Raw genomic sequence first — 19,748 nt, 5'->3', positions numbered from 1 at the left:
GCCAAGAAACACAAGATTTGACCAAATAATGAAAGCTTAATCTCTGTTTTACCAAAGTCGCCTGCAGATTTGATGAAGAGCTTTGATCTCAATGTAGACTTGATGAAACTCAATTCTGTCTTCACCAGCTTGTAGAGCATGCTTGATTACCCCTTGGGCTAAGAGGAATTAGAGACCTTTGATCTGTGGAAGTAGAAATCACCAAATCATCTCAGAAAAACGTAGCTTTTTAATCAGCGAAAATCGGGAGCTTCCGTGGGCGGTTTGCGCTTTTGATTCGATGGGCTGGAGCTCCTATGGGTTAGCTAGCTTGTGTTAGAAGCTTATGCCCTAATTCTATGTGTGCAAGGTGCTAGAGATCCTCCACTGGCTGGGGGGGTGAAGGGGAGAAGTGAAAACTCACTAAAAATTTGATTTTTGCTAATTATCTACTAATTCTAATTAATTAACTAATGGGCTCATAAATCTAATTGATTCTAGGCATGACTCTGATACCATGTTGAAATTTGAGCATAATGATGAGCTATGGTGGATCATACACTAGAATCAACATGATTAACAAAGTGATTAAGAAATAATTAAGACGTAATTAGTGAATAATTAGCAAATAGATTAATGTAGGCATGGATACTCAAAAAACCAGCAAATTCTCATTAGGGCTATGCCTCAATTTATAGAGTTTACATCAAGCATCAAATCCCATTGATTTCTCCATGATTCACTCCCAGAATATCTCCACCTTTTGCCTGATTCTCTCCACCTCTTCTCTTTTCCCTGATTATCTCCCAGAATAACTCCACACTCCTAAATTCCCTCATGCTACCCATTATTCTCTCCCAGCAGATTCTTCTAACCTTTTCACAGGTTCTTTCACAATTACATCTCCTCTTTTACAGCCTCTATCCAAGAGCTTGTTCCCACACACACCCTATTCACTTGTATATTTCAACAGGTATCATATTGATTGTGCATTAAACTTGTTTTTAAAATGTATGTCGAGAAATATGCTAAGTTATACATCTTTTTCATTTTGTAGCATATTATCTACAATCACAGTCCTTGGTTTGCAAAGCAGTATGGTAGTTTATCAATATGGTCAACCTAAGGAATGGAGAAAACATATTATCAAGCATGCTCCGAGTATTTCAAGCATACAAGACATGCTGGAGGAAGATAAAACGCTAACAGTTTAGAGAAACTACATCAGTGGACATACAGGAAACTTGTACACCAAGCCAAAAAGAAGGAGCAATTCAAAGCATTCAAAATTAGTCAAGCAAGTGAGACTATTAAATAAATAAATAAATAAAGATATATGGAGGAGATCCAAAGGTCTTAAGCATGCAGAATGGCGAGGCACAAAACAAAAAGACAAAAAGATTTGGATACCAATAGATCCTTGATTAACATTTCAACTTCAAAAGTGATTACATGAAAGAGTACATTATGACAAGAGCAAAGTGTCTTATGGTAGTAGGTCAGGCAGGAAAAACCATGTTGACCAATAGAGTGGTTAATATAACCCTTTCTAATGTTAACTGCATCCTTGTGGCACCCAAGTTGGTGGTAAAGCTACTACTAAGAGTTGAGGTTAAGTGGTTAGTTCAAGATTCATCTGTAGTAGTAGCTAGACGATAGGGCAAGGTGATGGGTAGCCCTTATGGTAGGTAGCTTATTGAGGTGGCATGGGAAGTGATTAGGCAATGTAGATGTGCTTGATGCCAAGCCTTCATGGTTGTTGAAGTGGTGTGGACCTTTCTCAATATAAGGTAGTTGAGAAGCAATCCACCCTGTGTTTGGCAGAATGAGTGCCAAGATCCCACGGAAATGATTATCATGGGTGGGTGGAGGTTCGAGACATTGTGGCACAACAGGGTAATATGCTCGGATCTCATACCGTAACACTTAGACATTGGTCTACTTTGTGGCAAATATGTCAGCCAGGGTGAGGTTTTTTTGGTATTGAATTGGAAGCAGAGAATAGACATGGGAGTTCATTGGGGAGATACTTGCAAGGTCGAGGATTCTCTAGCAGCAGGTAATGGGTCATACCATTGGCCAACCCTCTAGGTACATCTAGGTACATCTCTAGATACATACCTAGAGGGTTGGCACATTAACAAGGTCAGGTACATATGGATGTATTTGTACATGCCTTGAGATGCACGGAGTGAAAAATTTGTGATGCCCATAGTGAAATATGTTGGTGACATACATGGGCAATGGACAAAAAGTGTGCCTGTGGGTGGACTTGTCCAACAACACTACTTTCTTAAGTTTAGTTGGCCTAGTGTGAAGACTAGTCACTAGTATATAAGCCATTTTTGGCAATAGGCAATACACAATCATTCTCTTACAATAGTTTACTTTTGAGCTCTCCTTCTTCCCTCTTCTTGCTTGCTTGTGTTGATTATGAGGTCACACTCCAAAAAACATACGATTTTGGAGTATTGGATGTGTTTGTTGATTTTCATTGGATGTGTTTGTTTGCTGATTTTGATTTTAATTTGAAGTTTATTTTGCATTAGGGAAATTTGTGTTCATCTATTCCTAGGGTAAAACACTATTTTTTTGGTGATTTACAAATAAATTTCTTTCATCCAAGAATTAGCTTAGAAATTTTGATTAGGAGTGGAATCCACTTCAAAAACATGAGCATTGAGCTCCATTAGATTGGATTTGAGTGAAATTATCAATTTCTATTCTTGCATTTCATTATTTTTCATAATTTACTCCTGAATTGTTCAATTGGTAAGTAGAAGCATGTGAAATCATCTAAAAATAATTAGAAAATATTTAATTAGTTGCATCACAACCATTAATTAGGATTAAGAACAGTAAATACACCCAGCCAAGTCCAAAAATGCATAAAAACAAAGCCAAACTAGCTCTCGGGTGGGGGACATGAGCCCACATTCCTGTGTAAAAAGTCATGAACCTAGACACATGAGCCTAGAGATGTGAGCTATGAGTCTAGACACATGAGACCTAAGCCTAGAGACATGTTTGGCAAGCCACCCATAGTTTGCAATTTACCCATGTACCTCTGCCAAATTGGGTGTCTTAAATTTTTCGATTCTCATGGATAACCCAATCTCATTCCCACATGCCTTATTAGCCAACCTCATTATACATCAATTATCAATTTTATATCTCAAACCATACGTAAGAGTCAAAGAAAAAGTAGCATGGAAACTGTCAAAGAAAGCAATGTGTTAGAGTTTTCAAAGGTCGAAGCTTCTACATGGGCCCACCTTTTTACCCAATGCCCACGTATGTCACCTATAATATCCACGGGCTCTACATGTAATAGACACATAGGCACTTTTCTTTCACGAACCTTCATTAAGCCTCACTAACAGAGCCGTCCACGTACAATTTTGGATAGGGGACATGGCGCGTGTAAGCCTAGTCCATGGTATGACCCATCGCCTAGACCTTCCTATACAGGGCTCTACATGTAATAGACACATAGGCACTTTTCTTTCACGAACCTTCATTAAGCCTCACTAACAGAGCCGTCCACGTACAATTTTGGATAGGGGACATGGCGCGTGTAAGCCTAGTCCATGGTATGACCCATCGCCTAGACCTTCCTATAATTAGTAGAGCAGCAGGGACCTTCCTACCTCGTCTCACCCTAATCATATGGTTTACCCATCATTGTACAAAGATAGGAAGGTATGTGAGCATACATTTTGTTGTTTTTTGCATAAAAGTAGGAGATGAATTGACTAGTCTTCACACTAGGCCAACAAAGACAATGTCTCTCCTCACCAAAACCCGCTTGTGGCTAGATGGTAGAGTCTATAACCTTTGCTTTTTAAGTTGTATCCCATAAAAATGTATTTTATCACCTTAGAGCCATTACTGCTACTTCTATTTTGACTTCATCGACACCCCTCTCCTAACATGAGCATAGTGCTTTCACTCACACTTAAGCATGTTTCCATGCTTACATTTGTGTAACTGTTTATTCATGTGTAAATGGTATTGATGGGTATGTGTCATGTGTAAATGGTATTGATGGTATGTGGATGGACTTTTACCTAAATTCAAACATCTATGTATGAGGAGTTGTAGGAGCCACGTGTGGCATGGTTAGGAGCCAAGGGGGTGGAGGGTTAGACCCACCCTTGGTGCAGTAAGGAGAAGATGGCTTGGTAACACGATTACTCAAGCATGAGTCCACCTTCTCATCTAATCGTGGTTGATAATGGTTATCTTTTGTATTGGATTTGTGGTAGGTTGGTGGTCATACACATGAATGGAAAGCTATGTGCTTGTTTTTTATGTTTGTTCTCACCGAGACGGTGAACTCTTAACACTTGAGGCACCTGTACATGGATAGGTTGCCTGTGATAGGCACATGTGAAAGCACAAGGTGTGTTTGAGTTCTCCCACATGAGGGGATTACAATCCAGTCATTTGTTTCATTTCTCTTATATTTGGGCATGCAAGTCAGCTACAATCAGCTTCAAAAGATTTGGAGATTACCACACATATGGGTAAAATCAACACTCTCTTTCATCAAGTTTGCAGAAAGACACCGTACCATGCTTCCATCCTATGATACAATTTTCTTATTTTGATGAGGGTATTTTCTAGCTTTTATAAAGCCTACTTTCCCTACTTAGAGCCATGGGGGTTGCCTATGGATAGAATAATGTAGGCAATATATATGGTCAAGCTCTTATATCATACTGTCACGTAGGCTGTATCCGGGGTTCAGTGGGAGAGGACGCCCATGCGGAGTCATGGGCGGCCAGGCTAGTGTGGACGGCAGGCCACACACTATATAGCCTGGGGGATGAGGGGCAATCCTCATTCTTCCTCTATGGCTGGGTGGTGAGCCAGAGGCCGTCCCCTCTTGTGGTAATGCCCGTAGCGGCGTTACGGGAATGTAACACTGGTATCAGAGCTTTCCGTCACACACACGAAGGAGTATCGCAGGTAAGCAATTTTTGTAAGCGATTGAATTTTTCTGAATTGAATATCTGCTTTGAAATTTGTTTCATAGACTGTGTGCGGGGGAGGTGGAAGGGGCGAAGAGCAGCCCCATTGTCTGCTAAAGCTTCGTTGAAGCTTGTGTGTGGGGGGGGGGGGCGAAGACCACCAGCCCACAATGCTGTGAATTACCAGCAGCGACGGCGTTTTCGTTGACCTGTGTGTGCGGGGGGCGAACACACGACTGTGCGTGGGGTGGAAAAGGGGCACATTCGTCGGTTCTCCGCAGGCAGCTTTCGGTCACGGATTCATTCATGTCCTAGGACTCTCTGAGCTGTCTCCAAAAAGCGCGTCTGTGGGCGAAGACCAGCCAGCCCCAGCGTAGCCACGACGTGTACAGCGGCGCCTCCTTCGCCAGCGCCGTCTACAAGACTACGAATATTTGAGGGCCGTCTAAGGGGGGCCAGGCGGCCAGCCAAAGGCCAAGCCAACCAGACCTAGGCGGCCGGCCAGCCAGCGGCGGCGGCCATGGGCGGCCAGCCAGGCGACGGCGCCGGCCAGCCAGCGACGGCGGGCGGCCAGCCTTAGGCGCCCAGCGACAGGCGGCCAGCCAAAGGCCAGGCGGGCGGCCAGCAGAACGGGCGGCCAGGCGGCCATCAACGACCACCAGCGATAGCAGCAGAAAAAAAAAAAGAGAAAAAAGGGTTAAAAAATCTATATATTTTTTTAAATATATTTCTATTGTTCATTTTTATGAAATTAAAAATGAGACAATTTCAAACAAATCCTCTCTTGAATGGGGAGGAAAGATCTGGCAGGGCACAACCTCTCAACCATTTTTATTTTGTTATGAGATTCTGGGAGCGTAGCCGCGCTAGATTTCAATTTACACTTTTGCGAGCGTCGTCTTGCTAGAGTTAAAGTTTTGTTCGGACAAATTTGTGTTTGTTCTGTAGTGACAAACAAATGTGTTCTTCTGTAGACACACCCCATTAAACAAGCCCAACACGGCCGTCGTGCCGTTTGGCCGTAGTGCCTGTTTTCCACGAGAGAGACCCACCGCACACGGCCGTAGCGTCGCGTGCTAAGAGAGAGATAAAGCCCACGGCCGTAGTGCCGAGTTCTTCGAGAAAAAGACGTTCTATGGCCATTGTGCTTAGTGAACACGTCTATGACCGTAGCACCTCGAGGGTAACACATGTGGTGATCACACATTTGGTTCGGAGAGACTAAATGAAAGCGGAGCAAACACTTAGTATTGACCATCAAAGTCACGTAGTTTGGCTATAGTGTAAATCTGAAACCGCGGTGTGTTTACTTGGGCTAAGACCGGAATGGCGTCAGTTGTGCCCAAATTAGACGAAGTGCTTATCACGAGAAATCAAGGTAAGCCTAATTGAGCCGTAGTGCTCATAACCCTTCACAATCTTTTAACAGTTGCTAGAAGATTGCGATAAACTTTGGCAAATGAGAACCATGTACAAGCGTAGTCTTGATGTGGTTATGCCTCGTGTCCAAACAAGTTGCTTACTGTCTGTAGCAACAAGAGAGCTTTGGCCCGTGTAGAGGCAAGCTGGCCCTTGTTAAAAGTAACAAAAAAGTGTCACTACTTGGGCCTCGAGATTAGTGACTAGTTTGATTTAGTCACGTACATTGCCTGGTAAAAGTAATCCCTAAGGTGTGTATTACTTGGGATTAAGGGGCTAGTACTGCTGCTAGCAGTACTCAACTGGATGGTTTATCTAGGAGTACTAATCTGAAGGATTGATTTGTAGAAATCAAAGGTAAATCTGAAAGGGTATAGTCTTGAGATGTAATGCTCAATGCCCTTATAAAATTTGATCGAAGAGAAATATTCTTAAACTTACTAGCATGGTTTTCTCTTCTTTTTATTGCCATGCGTTGACATCCCACTGCTCGAGAGTTTGTGGTGATCTTTCGAGGGGGGAAAGAGCCTTTTTATATGTCACATCAGTTGGTTGGGTGGTAATTTGATGGTATGGGACATCAAATTCTCACGGAATCAATTGTAGTCTGGGTGGAATGGGACGCCAAGGCTTGTGTATGTAAATTGACTCTTTGGCAGGTTGTATGTACACTTGTCCGTAGTGATAAAGTGTGCAAGATAAAATTTGAACTTTGAAAATTACCAAATATAGCCATAAGTTAGGATGAAACCCAGTTACAGAGTTCGGAGAAGCTCTAGGTAGCAAGACCATGATGGTGTGCTAGTGCTAACAGAGTGATTTAGTTCCGGAGTGATCTAAATCTAGAGGTTAGCAGTAAGACTGGTTTGGTTGGACAATTTCATGCATGGGGGACGCCCTATAGCATTTTGCAAGTGTAGTCTTGCCTATGTTCAACATAAGTGTGCGATTGTGAGCACATTTTAGTTGCTACCATATGATTTTGGGAAATATATTACTTTCCTACATAAGCAATTGTAATATTGCATGACAGGCTATTTTGCTTACAAGTTCATGTGCGTGTAAACCCTATAAGTCGTATGACCCCTGGGAAATGAGTGGAGCATTTCTAGGATTTAATAAGGTTTTACATGGCAATAGTGATAGTATCTCACTCCAGATGAGCCTGATTGTTGTTAGTATCGGATCCGACATATGAAGTGTACATAAACTTGGGCTGAGTTAGGATAGAAGGCTAAGCCGGAGAGCTTAGTGGTAAATCCTACTATATCTGGTGAGTTTTGACTTAACCGGAGTGTTAAGAAGTAAACTCAAAGTCTGGGGCTGAACCGGAGTGTTCGGAGGTAGACATATCTTTTGTTAAATCGGAGAATTTAGCAAAAGATGAGCTTAGGGTGAACCATGGTACCCAGGAAAAAAGCTCTTCACACTAAAATAGTGCACAATAATTTTAGGGTGATAAAAATCCATCGCGGGAATGTTTTACAACTTTCCATAAACAATAGATGAAGACCATGTACTTTACGGAGTTAAAGTACATAGGTGGTGACTTCGGCGCCACATTTTTTGTAGAAAGTCACCAGTGGTGTGGTTAGGTCGGCCGAGACTCCACAAGACCTATGCACTAGTTTTTAAGTTGACCTCTATGATAAGGACGTCCAAAATTCGTGTTGTATACCAGAGATTGTACTGCAATGTGCAATGAAGGGGTCAATTTATGTAGTCACTTCTTAGCAGCAAGTGACTTAAGCATCTTGTTATAGATGGTTGTATATGGTACTCCCACTCGGGGGAGGTACGCCATTGGGTACGGAGTTACTCACAGACTAGTATGGAGCTACTAGTGTGATGATAGTGGGTACGTAGTTACTCACTACTAATACATAGCTGCTAATAAAATTAAGATCCTCGAGTGAAAGATACTCTAGATCAACATTTTAAATTACCGAACCACATTCATGAGTATCGAGGTACTCATAAATATGTTGACGTTGCTCAAATCGAGGGACCGATTTGTTCGATGGTATGGAATAAGCAAGAAAGTGGAGTAACTTAAAAGTTACACATCACTAGTCCTAGTGAGTTGTCAAGGTCATCCGTAGTTTGATGATCCCCTCTACCTATCAGATAACATTCAATTTTGCAAGCCCTGGCATTTAATCCGTAGTGATTATGAGTTGGGTGTGAGATATGGTTACGAAGTTCTTACAAGAGTACTCGTTTATTTGCTAGTCATTGGTTATAGCTTGGTAGAGATTGCCACCTGTGATGGGTAGGTAGCTTTGCCGCTATAATGAGGAGGCAGCAAATAATGTTCTCATAGTTATACTTCATACCAACACCAAACAGGGATAGGATGAAATTCCTAAGTTCAACATCACGAAGTACTGTGATGTTTGCATTTATATTGAATGTATGATGTAATGAGACATTGGGCTTGTGTAATTACCATCAATTATCTAGTAACCTATGGCTTCGCAGCAAGCTCAGTCATTATCTGTGGATTGATAATGTGGTTATTAGTAGTTTGAAATTTTTCTTGATAGATGGTACGAAGAACCCAAATGATTCATAAGTGTGTAACCGCTTATGAAGGGTAATAATATGCAACAATGAAACACTTTGTTAAAAGTGTGAAACCACTGATCTGTTGCAAAGCAGATTATCAATAGTACCACCATATGTGCGTAGACACTATATCACATCTTCGTTGCAAGATGATTAGTTTCTTGGAAGGACTCAAGAATATAACATATGATATTAAACATGGTCTAGATTTGTTCTTGGACCTATGACACTAGCGCGTAGTCCGCTTGACAGTACAGTTTTTGAGGACAAAAACCTTCTTGAGGGAAAGGAGGGATATCCTCAAATATCACATAAACTCGAATAGTTGTGTGAGTCCAGACAATACTTGAAGGGATGTGTCTGGTAATAGCAACAAAGAGTTGTAAGTGAATGGATGTAATTCCAGACACCCGTAATGGTGCAAGAATCTTTATCAAACATCTCCACATACTATATGATCTGCCCACATATATAGTATGGCATAAGAGATAGGAAGTTTGATTGTTATATTTGAAGGGAAATCTTCAAAAAGTTACATTTACTCTAAGTTAGAGTGGAGTTTAACCATCCGTAGATTGATGGTAGTTAGAAACTCAACAAGATTCTAGAGCATATGCTTGTGCAAAGATGTTACTCTGAGAGAGAAAGTATCTCTCAGCTTTGGAACTAATCCTTGTGATGCATGATTAGATTGGCTCTAGTTTATTTCTCCTATGGCCGTAGAACTTTCCAAGGAGAAGTTTTAACAAGTTGGTGAAGCAACATGGTAGCGTAGTCTACAAATATCTAGTAGCATAGTCTAACAACTTGCGCTACTAGAGTGCTCTCCAGTACATTAGCTTCTGTGCTAATGACATGATGCAAATCAAGGCATGAAATTTGCCTTGGGGTTTTGGTTGAAATACCATATCATGGCTTGTGTGAGCATGATCCTGTCTTTACAGAGGTCTGGCGTGCTGTACGCGTACGCACTTTGTCACAGCCGCGCCCACCTTCCTCGCCGACATGTAATGCTAGTCCGGAGAGACTGGCCGTAGGTGCGGCGGATAGCGAGGCGAGAGTTAGTCCGGAGAGGCTAGCCGAGTCTTCGGGGTATAGTTTTGATAGTCCAAGTGCGGGTCATCCTGGGATTCAGAAGACCTATGCACTAGTTAAAAGACAGTTTTATTGGCCTAGTTTGTTTAAGGACGTTCAAACTTATGTGCTGAAATGCAATAAGTGCCAGGTCAATAAACATGAACGTCTTAAGTTGGAGGACTACTCCATCCACTGGAGATTCCTCAAGGGAAATGGGAAAGCATTTCCATGGATTTCATTACCGGTTTACCCAAGACGAGTCGAGGGAATGACTCGGTGTGGGTGGTAGTGGACAAATTAACTAAACTGGCAAAGTTTATTACCACGAAGAAAAACTGTAAAAACGCCAGAGTTGGCAAAACTCTTTATTGAACATCTCTACAAGCTATATGGCCTGCCCGCAGATATAGTGTCGGATAGAGATAGAAAGTTCAACAGTCATTTTTGGAGGGAAGTCTTCAAAAAATTGGATACTACTCTGAGTATGAGTACGGTAGATCATCCGTAGTCTGATGGTCAAACAGAAAGGGTTAACCAAATACTCGAGCATATGTTGCGTTCTTATGTCAGTAAGAAGCAATCTAATTGGGAAGAGTACTTGCCCTTATTGGAGTTTGCCTATAACAGCTCCAAACACTCAGCTGGATTTACACCATTCATGTTAATGTATGGATTCCAGCCGAGATCTCCGATGGCTGTAGGCCTAGAAAAGGAGAAGATTCAATCTGTCAAGGAGTTCCTTGATAAATGAATGATATGCTCAAAGCTGCACGCGAGAGCATCCGTAGCGCACAGGATCGCGCTAATACATTTGCCGATAAAGGACGCAGACAAGTAACCTTTGCAGAAGGTGACTTTGTATTTTTAAAGGTTCCTGCGCAGTCAGCAACCATGCAAATGGGAAAGTGTGATAAACTTTCTCCTAGATATTGCGGTCCTTTCAAGGTCCTTAAGAAGATTGGGGACGTAGCCTACAAACTTGAGTTACCGGAGAGTTCTCAAGTTCATCCTGTCTTCCATGTTAATAAACTGAAGAAATCAGTTCACGGGTTAGAGAACGTAGTTTCTCTAGATATTTTGGTGGAATTGATCACTCCACCAAAGATACCACATGAACCGGAAAGGATTCTTGGGTATCGAGACAGACAAACCCGACATAAAGTGTACCAAGAGGTACTTGTTAAATGGATAGATAGGGATGAGGAGGTAGCTACCTGGGAATGCCGTAGTGCAATTTCCAAAAGGTTTCCCCAGTTTGTTTTCGAGGACGAAAACTCTTCTTAAGGGGGGGGTAATGTCACGTAGGCTGTAATGCCTGTGATGACCGACGGCAGACCGGATGGCTATATCCGGGGTTCAGTGGGAGAGGACGCCCATGCGGAGTCATGGGCGGCCAGGCTAGTGTGGACGGCAGGCCACACACTATATAGCCTGGGGGATGAGGGGCAATCCTCATTCTTCCTCTATGGCTGGGTGGTGAGCCAGAGGCCGTCCCCTCTTGTGGTAATGCCCGTAGCGGCGTTACGGGAATGTAACACATACCTAACATTAGAGTTTCAAGTGTTGGCATCATTGTGTTCTTTTGTATCACATGATTCTAGTAGTCTAGAGCCCAAATCATCATATTGAAGTTCTCTCTCTCTTAGATGGCACTCCTTCACTCTGAAGGGGAGTCCAATAGTGTGTCTAGTGGTGTATGAACACCCTCTTTTTAAGAGAATAGAAGATATGGCCTTGGATCCTATCTAAAGCATTGTACATGGTGGAAGGACTATGATAATACAATCATTGTTGTGTTGTGCAATAACTCCCTCATAACATCTCTCTCTCTCTCTCTCTCTCTCTCTCTCTCTCTCTCTCTCTCTCTCTCTCTCATGTGTGTGTTATCACATCTCTTCCATCCATTCATGTCTATGCACCAAGTCACCTTGGCTTGATCTCTCCATCTCTCCTTCCACTACACTCTCTCATGGCTAGAACCATGTTCACCTACAGAGCGGTCAAATTAGCAACTAGATGGGGTTCAGAAGGGATGTGAAAGAGGTCATGTAAGATGGAAATGGAGGGTGCGAGAATGTTCGTGCTTTTTCATGACAAGGACCTTGGATCAAGGCAAGTATCAAAGTTAATAGAAGAAACTATGTGATAGATTATTGTGTAGCTTTGTAATCGTTGTGTGGATATATGAGATGGGGAATACCAATATAGATTTACATGAACTTCTATCATTTTTCATCCAATATCGAGTTTATGTTTTGCACAAACTAGAAACATGTAGTCACTCTTAGAAATGGTGAACATAGTTTGAAGAACAATTGGAAAAATATAATACTAACATTGACGTATAACAAATGCGGGAACAAATGCACACATAAGTTTTTCTTCCGACACATAGCTACTCCCTTAAGCATTAAGTACTTCATATGACTCCTAAAATGGAAGAGTATTCCTTGCAAAAACTCTAGTTCTACTTTTCAAAACATTGTAGCCCTTTTACCAAATATAATAAAATGACTTTTATCAAATCTAATACATTGTTCAGTCCTTAAGCGATTGATACTTCTTAAATTTTTTGAAGTCACTCTAAGACTAAAAGTAACCATGATGTAAACATTATAGGCCTTTTTATAAATTTGATGGAAGGATTTTTTAAAATCTATGTTCTTCACTACTTGATTGGTAGATCCTTCCTTACAAATCCTTTAAAGTCACTCTAGACCTAATTGGACCATCATCATTCATGTCGTGTTTTGATCATGTGAAAAGTGAGGTTAAAGAATATAATGTCACTATCACAATGGTCTCGTATCAAATCTTTACAATTGTAGTCTGTAGAAGCTTGAACCTTCCATGTTCCCGATATCCTAGATGGGGATACTCATCTCACGTGATGAAGGTATTTATTATGAGTAGGGTCTTGGAATTTGGAAAAGTTGGTCTTAATTTGATGAAAGAAGAAAAGTAACCTCATTGAAATGTTCAAGAGATGTGTGTTCTTTTTAAATTACGAGAGAGGGTAGATGCCACTAGGATAGATTTGAACCCAATAAGTCATGCTAGAGAGGCACAAGCGCTACCATTAGGATATATAGCCCGAGGGAAGATATAGTTAGAATTGAATGCAAATGTGAAGAAAAAATAATAATTGTTCATTACTATCTTTTTTTTTAAATCTTTTTCAATAGAAATGGTGTTCAAAAGTGAATCAAAACTATCCATGTAGCTGAGGGCACGTCATCACAAATCATAGTATTGGAAGTTGCACCGATTTAAAAAATAAAAAATGGCTTCTTTAAGAAAAATTGAAATTTAAAAGAAAACAGGGTGAAAAGCATGCTTAATTGTGCCGATCGTATGTTAATGCAACAGTTAGAATGGAGTTAGAGAGTCCACAGGTTCTGGGTTTGAATCTCCCTTGTGCGAGGGATGGGCTTGTGTGTGTGTGGGTGATAACATATATACTATCCTATGCATAATTGTGTACATTTTCCGGAAAGTAACGCTTTTTTTCCCTTTGGAAAACAAGCACTTGATGACTATAAACCAGGCCTTGAGGCGCTTCAGCAACCAAACCATGGGCCGAAAACGTGTGGAATTCTCACAAAACGTGTGGGCCGTTTTAAGAGGAGTTGAAATTTGAAAGAAATTGTGTACATTTTCCGGAAAGCAGAGCTTCTTTTTTTTTTTCCCCTTTGAAAAAAGTCAATAGCTTTGAGGCCTTGAGGCAAACCATGGGCCGCCGAAAACGTGTGGAATTCTCGCAAAACGTGTGGGCCGTTGGAAGCTGGTGGTTGCCTTTCCTGATGCATTGAAATTTGAACTCCTTTACTTTATCCACTTTGTACGAAACTGTTTACCTTTAGCCACGCCCTTATCCATTTCGTAGTAGAATTCTTTAACAAAAGCTTTCCTTTCTCAATTAAAAGAAACTATCTACAAGCACGTTTCAAGTTTATAATTAAACTTCTCTGCTTAACACAAGCTCCCCCTCCTCTCTCACATCACAATAAACATGACTTCAAAGACCTTAAATCTTATCAACTACAGCTTACTCTGAGGCTTGTGCCATGACTCATGAGCAATCCCCCACTCTCCACATCATAGTGAGAGAAATCCCAACAACACTAGATTACTTGGGGCATGTTGATCCATGTCATTCGCATGGCTCTCCAAATTTTTTGAGCCACCAACCTCGCAAATTGTGCGTGTTTAAGAGGATGCTCACCATGTCATACACGTGGCAATGCAAATTGCAATGCTAAATTTTGAGCCACCAACCTCACAAATTGTGTGTGTTTACTAAGAGAATGCTCACACAAACCCTCTAGTACCCAGATTGTGTGGCATCTACAAATAGAGTTTGGGCCACATGCACTAAAGGAAACATGGTTTGAGCAATGGTCCATGAGTGATGAAAAGGCAACAACAAGACTCTTGAAAGCATTAAAGAATGATAAAAAAAGATCATGTGCAAGTTCTACATTGTTTTGCAACTTCCACACACAAAATATAGGGGTGAGGGGGCATGTAAGATAACCACCCTTAGATAACTCTATGTATGGCCATAATTTTGCATCAATTAATTTAAGTCCTATGAGAGTTCCTTTCAACCACTTGCCTAAACCTTGAGAAATGGAAGTCTAGGAGGATAGAGAAGATAATGTACCAAGTGAGAACAATAGAGGGGAAGAAAAAGAGCCCCCCACTCACTAACTTGCTGTGATTTGCAATATTGATGCATCTCTAAGTTGTCTTACTAAGGTGAGCTTCTTTCAAGCAATTCTATGAGCAACAAGCATCATCAAGATAGAGATTATGCCTTAGTAAAATGACAACAATGAGAAGGTAAGAGAAGAGCATATACACATCAAGTTCTAGCACAGAAACCTTACAATCACTAAAAGCCAGGTCATTTTCTTGAAAGGCCCACTTTTTGATGAGCATTATCAATTCTTCAAAGGAAAAAGGTGGTGGTTGTTGTTAGGGTGGCGGGGCATGGTGCTGAAATTTGAAGGTTGATTGTGGCCTTCAAAAGAGAGCCACCCCAAGGTTTCTTGAGTAGTGGGTTTCACTTGAAGGTTATAGTGCCACGTATGCCTTCAATTTCAAAAATTCTGTAGTCCAATAGCCTGGTGGAGAGGGTAAAGTAGTAGTATTGTCAGTGGTGCATCTCACCTTAAGGTCTTTAAACACCACCCCCTGGGTGACAAATCAAAGGATGCTAAAGACCCTTATTTCTTGATTATTTACAATCTAAGTTTAAGGCTCAAATTATGGAGTGGAATTCTTTAATTTTGGAGGACTAACCTATGCGATACACATTGAATATAGAGTAATTTCAGTGCAAGCACACAAACCATTTTATTTTAACATGTTCCTGATCGGACAGGATAGGCAAATTTTGATTGACCAAGTAGAGCTAGTCGCCGCTCTTGCCGTGTACAGCTAGTTGGTTTTCCAACAAATGGCTGATGCAAAGATAACTAAAGCAAGTACAATATTTGATTCCATGAGAGTCTACTCACAAGTTTTGAAATCATCAGCCCCACCATAACTATGTGATTTGACAACCCCACTCGATCATCAGCACCCAAGAATAGGTGCAGGTAAATGGCTAAAGGTATTGGTCCATAAAAGTAGACAAATCTTCTTAGACAGATTACTATACTGAGTTTCTCCCACGGTGAAGGGCAGACTCAGCCCTGATGAAATCTTTACACAAATGAAAGATGAAACACACCCACTCCCACACCACACCACACCAAAACCCTCTCTCCTCCTGCTGCTCCAACAACAACCACACACACACACACACACAAACAAGGTGGCTGGTTGGACAATCAATGAACCTCAGCTTTTTGATCCTACAAAAAAACTTCATCACACAATATCCACCACCACACAAAATGTGGTACATGTCAGCCTTGTAGTTATGGGAAATTTTCTGTACGTTCTTAAATTAGACTAACACGGTTCTCTTCAGTAAAAGCACTCTCTCCCCTCACTGAATGTTGGCACCCTGACAACATGTAAGTGGCTCCAATGCTATCCAGTAATTAGTCTCAGCTTTAAATACTTACGGTTTAGGCAGTTCTTTTGAAGAGGGACCCTCGAAAATGTCCGTCATGGGTTTAGTGACTAGTCACTTCTCAAATTCTTCTGAACTCGGTACAAACCTGAAAACCAGCCGGAAAGAGAGGAGAAAGATTATGGCCAAAGGTTACTTAAAAAGGGAGAAACAAAGGGAGCAGTTAGTCTCAAGAGGGAGAAGAAGGGAAAAGGGAAGGATGCCACTAATCTACTGAAACAGGGGCTTCATCAAAAAAACCACTAGTTGGAATACTTGATGCAAGCACCCCTAAGGATTGACCTAGGACTCTTTTATCCTGAAGTCAAGTCCTTGGATACCTTAAGTGGCTTCATCAAGCTCGATGAAAGTTAATACAAGACCACACTTGATTGATAAGTAGGAAAGGTCCTTTGACTCTTAAGAGTGTGACAAAATGAGAAAAGAGACTGTCTAAACATGAGGAAACATGCACAGTGGCCATGTTCTACCCTGTAAGCATTGTTCTTGAAAATCCAATCATTGAAAAGAAAAGAATACAATTCCCAAAACAAACATGCAAGATATGAAGATAATTTTTTGCTGGCATTCTGATATGAATGTGATTGCTTTACTTGGGTCTAGGACAATCAAAACAGCCAGATTCCTTTCGCGAATAAGAGCTCTCATTAAGTACAAAAATATTATGCACTCCTCAAAACCAAATAATGTGATGGGAGGCTATTTTTCCATGTTTAATAGAACAGTAGCTTCCACACACTAGCGCTACCTAGCAATACACTGAAGGCACCTAAATTCTGTACAGAAGTATGTACAAAGGTGTATGTACACACATGCTGGATGACCAGTTATGAGACGGAACCAGCTGTTGCGAGCGCAGGTGTGGGCAAGACCAAAAGATCCTTTCGATTTGCAACTGGTGAGACGGGGCCAGGGGAAGGCATGACCAGATGACTCTTCTTGTATTTAGCAACTGCTTCTCTGAGCTTGTTGATCTGCAAAACTAGACCATTCCATAAATCATACACCACAAACATTTATACATAGCTCATTACATAAACCTCTAAAAGCATCCAAAGCACATGGCCATTTGCTAGTTACACTAGTGGTGCCTCTCTCTCTCTCTCTCTCTCTCTCTCTCTCTCTCTCTGTGTGTGTGTTGTGGTCTACTATTCTACTATAGACCATTCCATAAATCATACACCACAGACATTTATACATAGCTCATTACATAAACCTCTAAAAGCATCCAAAGCACATGGACATTTGCTAGTTACACTAGTGGTGCCTCTCTCTCTCTCTCTCTCTCTCTCTCTCTCTCTCTGTGTTGTGGTCTACTATTCTACTATAGACCATTCCATAAATCTCACACCACAAACATTTATACATAGCTCATTACATAAACCTCTAAAAGCATCCAAAGCACATGGACATTTGCTAGTTACACTAGTGGTGCCTCTGTGTGTGTGTGTGTGTGTTGTGGTCTACTATTTTCTTGCACTTCTAATGGCGTTACTGACCTTTGTCAAAGAGCAGGAAAATGCATCGATGCGGCCCTCCTTCCCTCGGTAGAAGTGGAAGAATGGCATGATGTTGACATTGAGGCTCCTGCACAGAGCATTGTTGTCATAGAAGTTCACCTTCAGAATGTCTATGTCGGGATTATCTGCTGCGATCTGGCAAATCTGCATCAGGGAAACCCTCAATTTTGAAGACTGTGGAACCCTTCTTGGGGCTTTTTACCCTTCAGAAGAGGGCATCAAAAATTTTGTCTTTCAAAAGGAAGGCTTCAATTTGAAATTACTAAGGGAGTCCTTCCAAATTATAAGGAAAAAAATGCTAGTCCAGTTTTGCCCTTCAAATGAAATAATGGGGCTGCCCTTCGCAACCAACGGCTGAGACGGGGGACAAAAATTTCTTAAAAATGCTGCTAAGGATTAGCAGAAAAACGTGAAAAGAAGCCAAAATCTTCATCATTTCCCTTGCAAGGATGGATCTCGTGAGGGAAAACGGGGAATACCTTGGGATAGATGGCTTTGCAGGAGCGGCAGCCGATGGAGTAGAATTCTACCAGGACCAGTTTGTCCTCGGCTTTGGTAATCGCTTCCACAAACTCCTGTGCAGAGTGTATCTCTCGCATGTTAGGCTGGTCCCCTTTCTTCCACCAGGTGATGGAGGCCGGGTATCCGACGGCTGCATTCACCTGATTCGAGCACAAGACACGCACAAGTCAACAACAGAGCTCTGCAGGTTTTCTTGCTTTTTATTGTAGGTTCAAATGCAGTGGAAAAATGGTGCGCTGGCTACAGAAACCTCTCTATAGTGGACAGAGCGCAACGTCAGAGAAGCATAACGCTTTACCTGCACAGGAGCCTGGCGTAGATGGACATGGCTCCGTAACGATGGAAACGGCAGACGCACCGACACGGATTTTTGGAACGAAAGGGATTCCGGCAGACAGCGGAGGCTTGCGCCGCCGCTCCTCTCACAGGTGGACGCAGCTTCACCGTTCCTCAGGCTTTCCGTCGAAAAGCACGCACTCCTTGCAAACGCCACATCCGCCATGTCGTCTGCTTCGCCTTTTCTTTCCCCCCTTTTGAAGAGAAACCCAAGCGGCTACGGCGCCCACAGAATTGACACAGAGAAACCCTAAAAGCTTGAGATATTCGCAGGCTCTGTCCAGAGGTCTTCCTATACAAACCTTCTGAGCCCTAAAAGCAAGGCTACAAACCCTATAAGCCTGAAGGAATGGGCAGAAAGCAGGAGAAAGCTTGCTCCTGTCTTCGGCAAAGGTGCACAGAGCAGCGATCTAGATCAACAGAGGGTTAGCTCTCCCTACAGCGGCGTGCATAATTTCAAACACGTTGCAGGACCTTCCTGTATAAACTGCAAAGCAAGGGAGAGGGAGAGAGAGAGAGAGAGAGAGCAAGCAAAACTTGCAAAATTTAAAGGAAAAGCATTCGCCCACGTGTCGGTAGAATATTGATGACCTTGGGAAAGGCCTTTCTCAAAGATTTACCAAGGTACCCTTTATCCATTTCGCTTTTGAAGGGCTTGTTGTCTCAATGCACATGCAATACCTCACATAGCTCTAGCCAACCTCAGAGCACTTTTCCACGCATATACTTCGTGGTTGCCAACCAGTGTATCTCTTGGCTCCTTACAAACATGTGTGGATGGGCTCCTTGGGGGAAGATAAATCTAGACCTTGGCTTTCGATTAGCTTGTATCCGTATCTAAAATGCCCCCCCCCCCCACCCTCAATGGCATGGTACAACACTTCAAGACCACTCCGTGCACATATCGGTCGCCCCCATCAACATTGTTAGCCACCCTATATTGCAACTCAACAACGGTATGTGATCATGCCGCAACTTTGCCATCCAAGCTAATTACTACATCTGCTCCGGATGCTACTTTCACACCTCGAGATAAGGGTTCTTCTATGTGTGTGTTCACCTGCCTCAAAGTTGAGGGAATATGTAGCTATGGGAATTTTATACACAACATTGAAGAGCAGTAGAAATGCATCTTCGATGAGCAAGATTGCTCGAAAGTGTGCAATGGGTGGCAGAGATGCATTTATGATATGCACTCCAAGTCTATGAATGCCCTAAATTGCTAATAACACCACAACTACGAAATTCAATGTACATATGTGA

At 41.9% G+C, this 19,748-nt stretch overlaps 1 protein-coding gene across 1 annotated transcript; it reads right to left on the bottom strand.

Annotated features, from left to right (window-relative positions):
* Positions 1 to 16,654: 16,654 nt before the first annotated feature.
* On the bottom strand, positions 16,655 to 19,008 carry LOC147616965 (thioredoxin-like 2, chloroplastic). The gene is made up of 4 exons (XM_086776613.1): positions 18,448 to 19,008; positions 18,107 to 18,289; positions 17,607 to 17,771; positions 16,655 to 17,081 (listed from the first exon to the last, which is right to left on the bottom strand). Exons 1-4 carry the CDS (start codon positions 18,649 to 18,651, stop codon positions 16,935 to 16,937), a joined length of 699 nt encoding a protein of 232 aa, XP_086632739.1. The 5' UTR covers positions 18,652 to 19,008; the 3' UTR covers positions 16,655 to 16,934.
* Between the last annotated feature and the right edge of the window lie 740 nt (positions 19,009 to 19,748).

This window comes from Cibotium barometz, chromosome 37 (assembly GCF_041138505.1).
Source record: "Cibotium barometz isolate CiBa-2024 chromosome 37, ASM4113850v1, whole genome shotgun sequence".
NCBI classification, from domain to species: domain Eukaryota; kingdom Viridiplantae; phylum Streptophyta; class Polypodiopsida; order Cyatheales; family Cibotiaceae; genus Cibotium; species Cibotium barometz.
The sequence above is the reverse complement of the archived record's forward strand: the minus strand, read 5'-3'. Positions and strand labels throughout refer to the sequence as shown.

Bases quoted from the DNA above. Each gene is read 5' to 3' on its own strand.
- LOC147616965 (XM_086776613.1), bottom strand. From the start codon at position 18,651: ATGGCGGATGTGGCGTTTGCAAGGAGTGCGTGCTTTTCGACGGAAAGC. The intron at 18,290-18,447 runs GTAAAGCGTTAT...TGCTCGAATCAG, and splicing joins TACGCCAGGCTCCTGTGCAG to GTGAATGCAGCCGTCGGATA. The intron at 17,772-18,106 runs GTATTCCCCGTT...TCCCTGATGCAG, and splicing joins GCAAAGCCATCTATCCCAAG to ATTTGCCAGATCGCAGCAGA.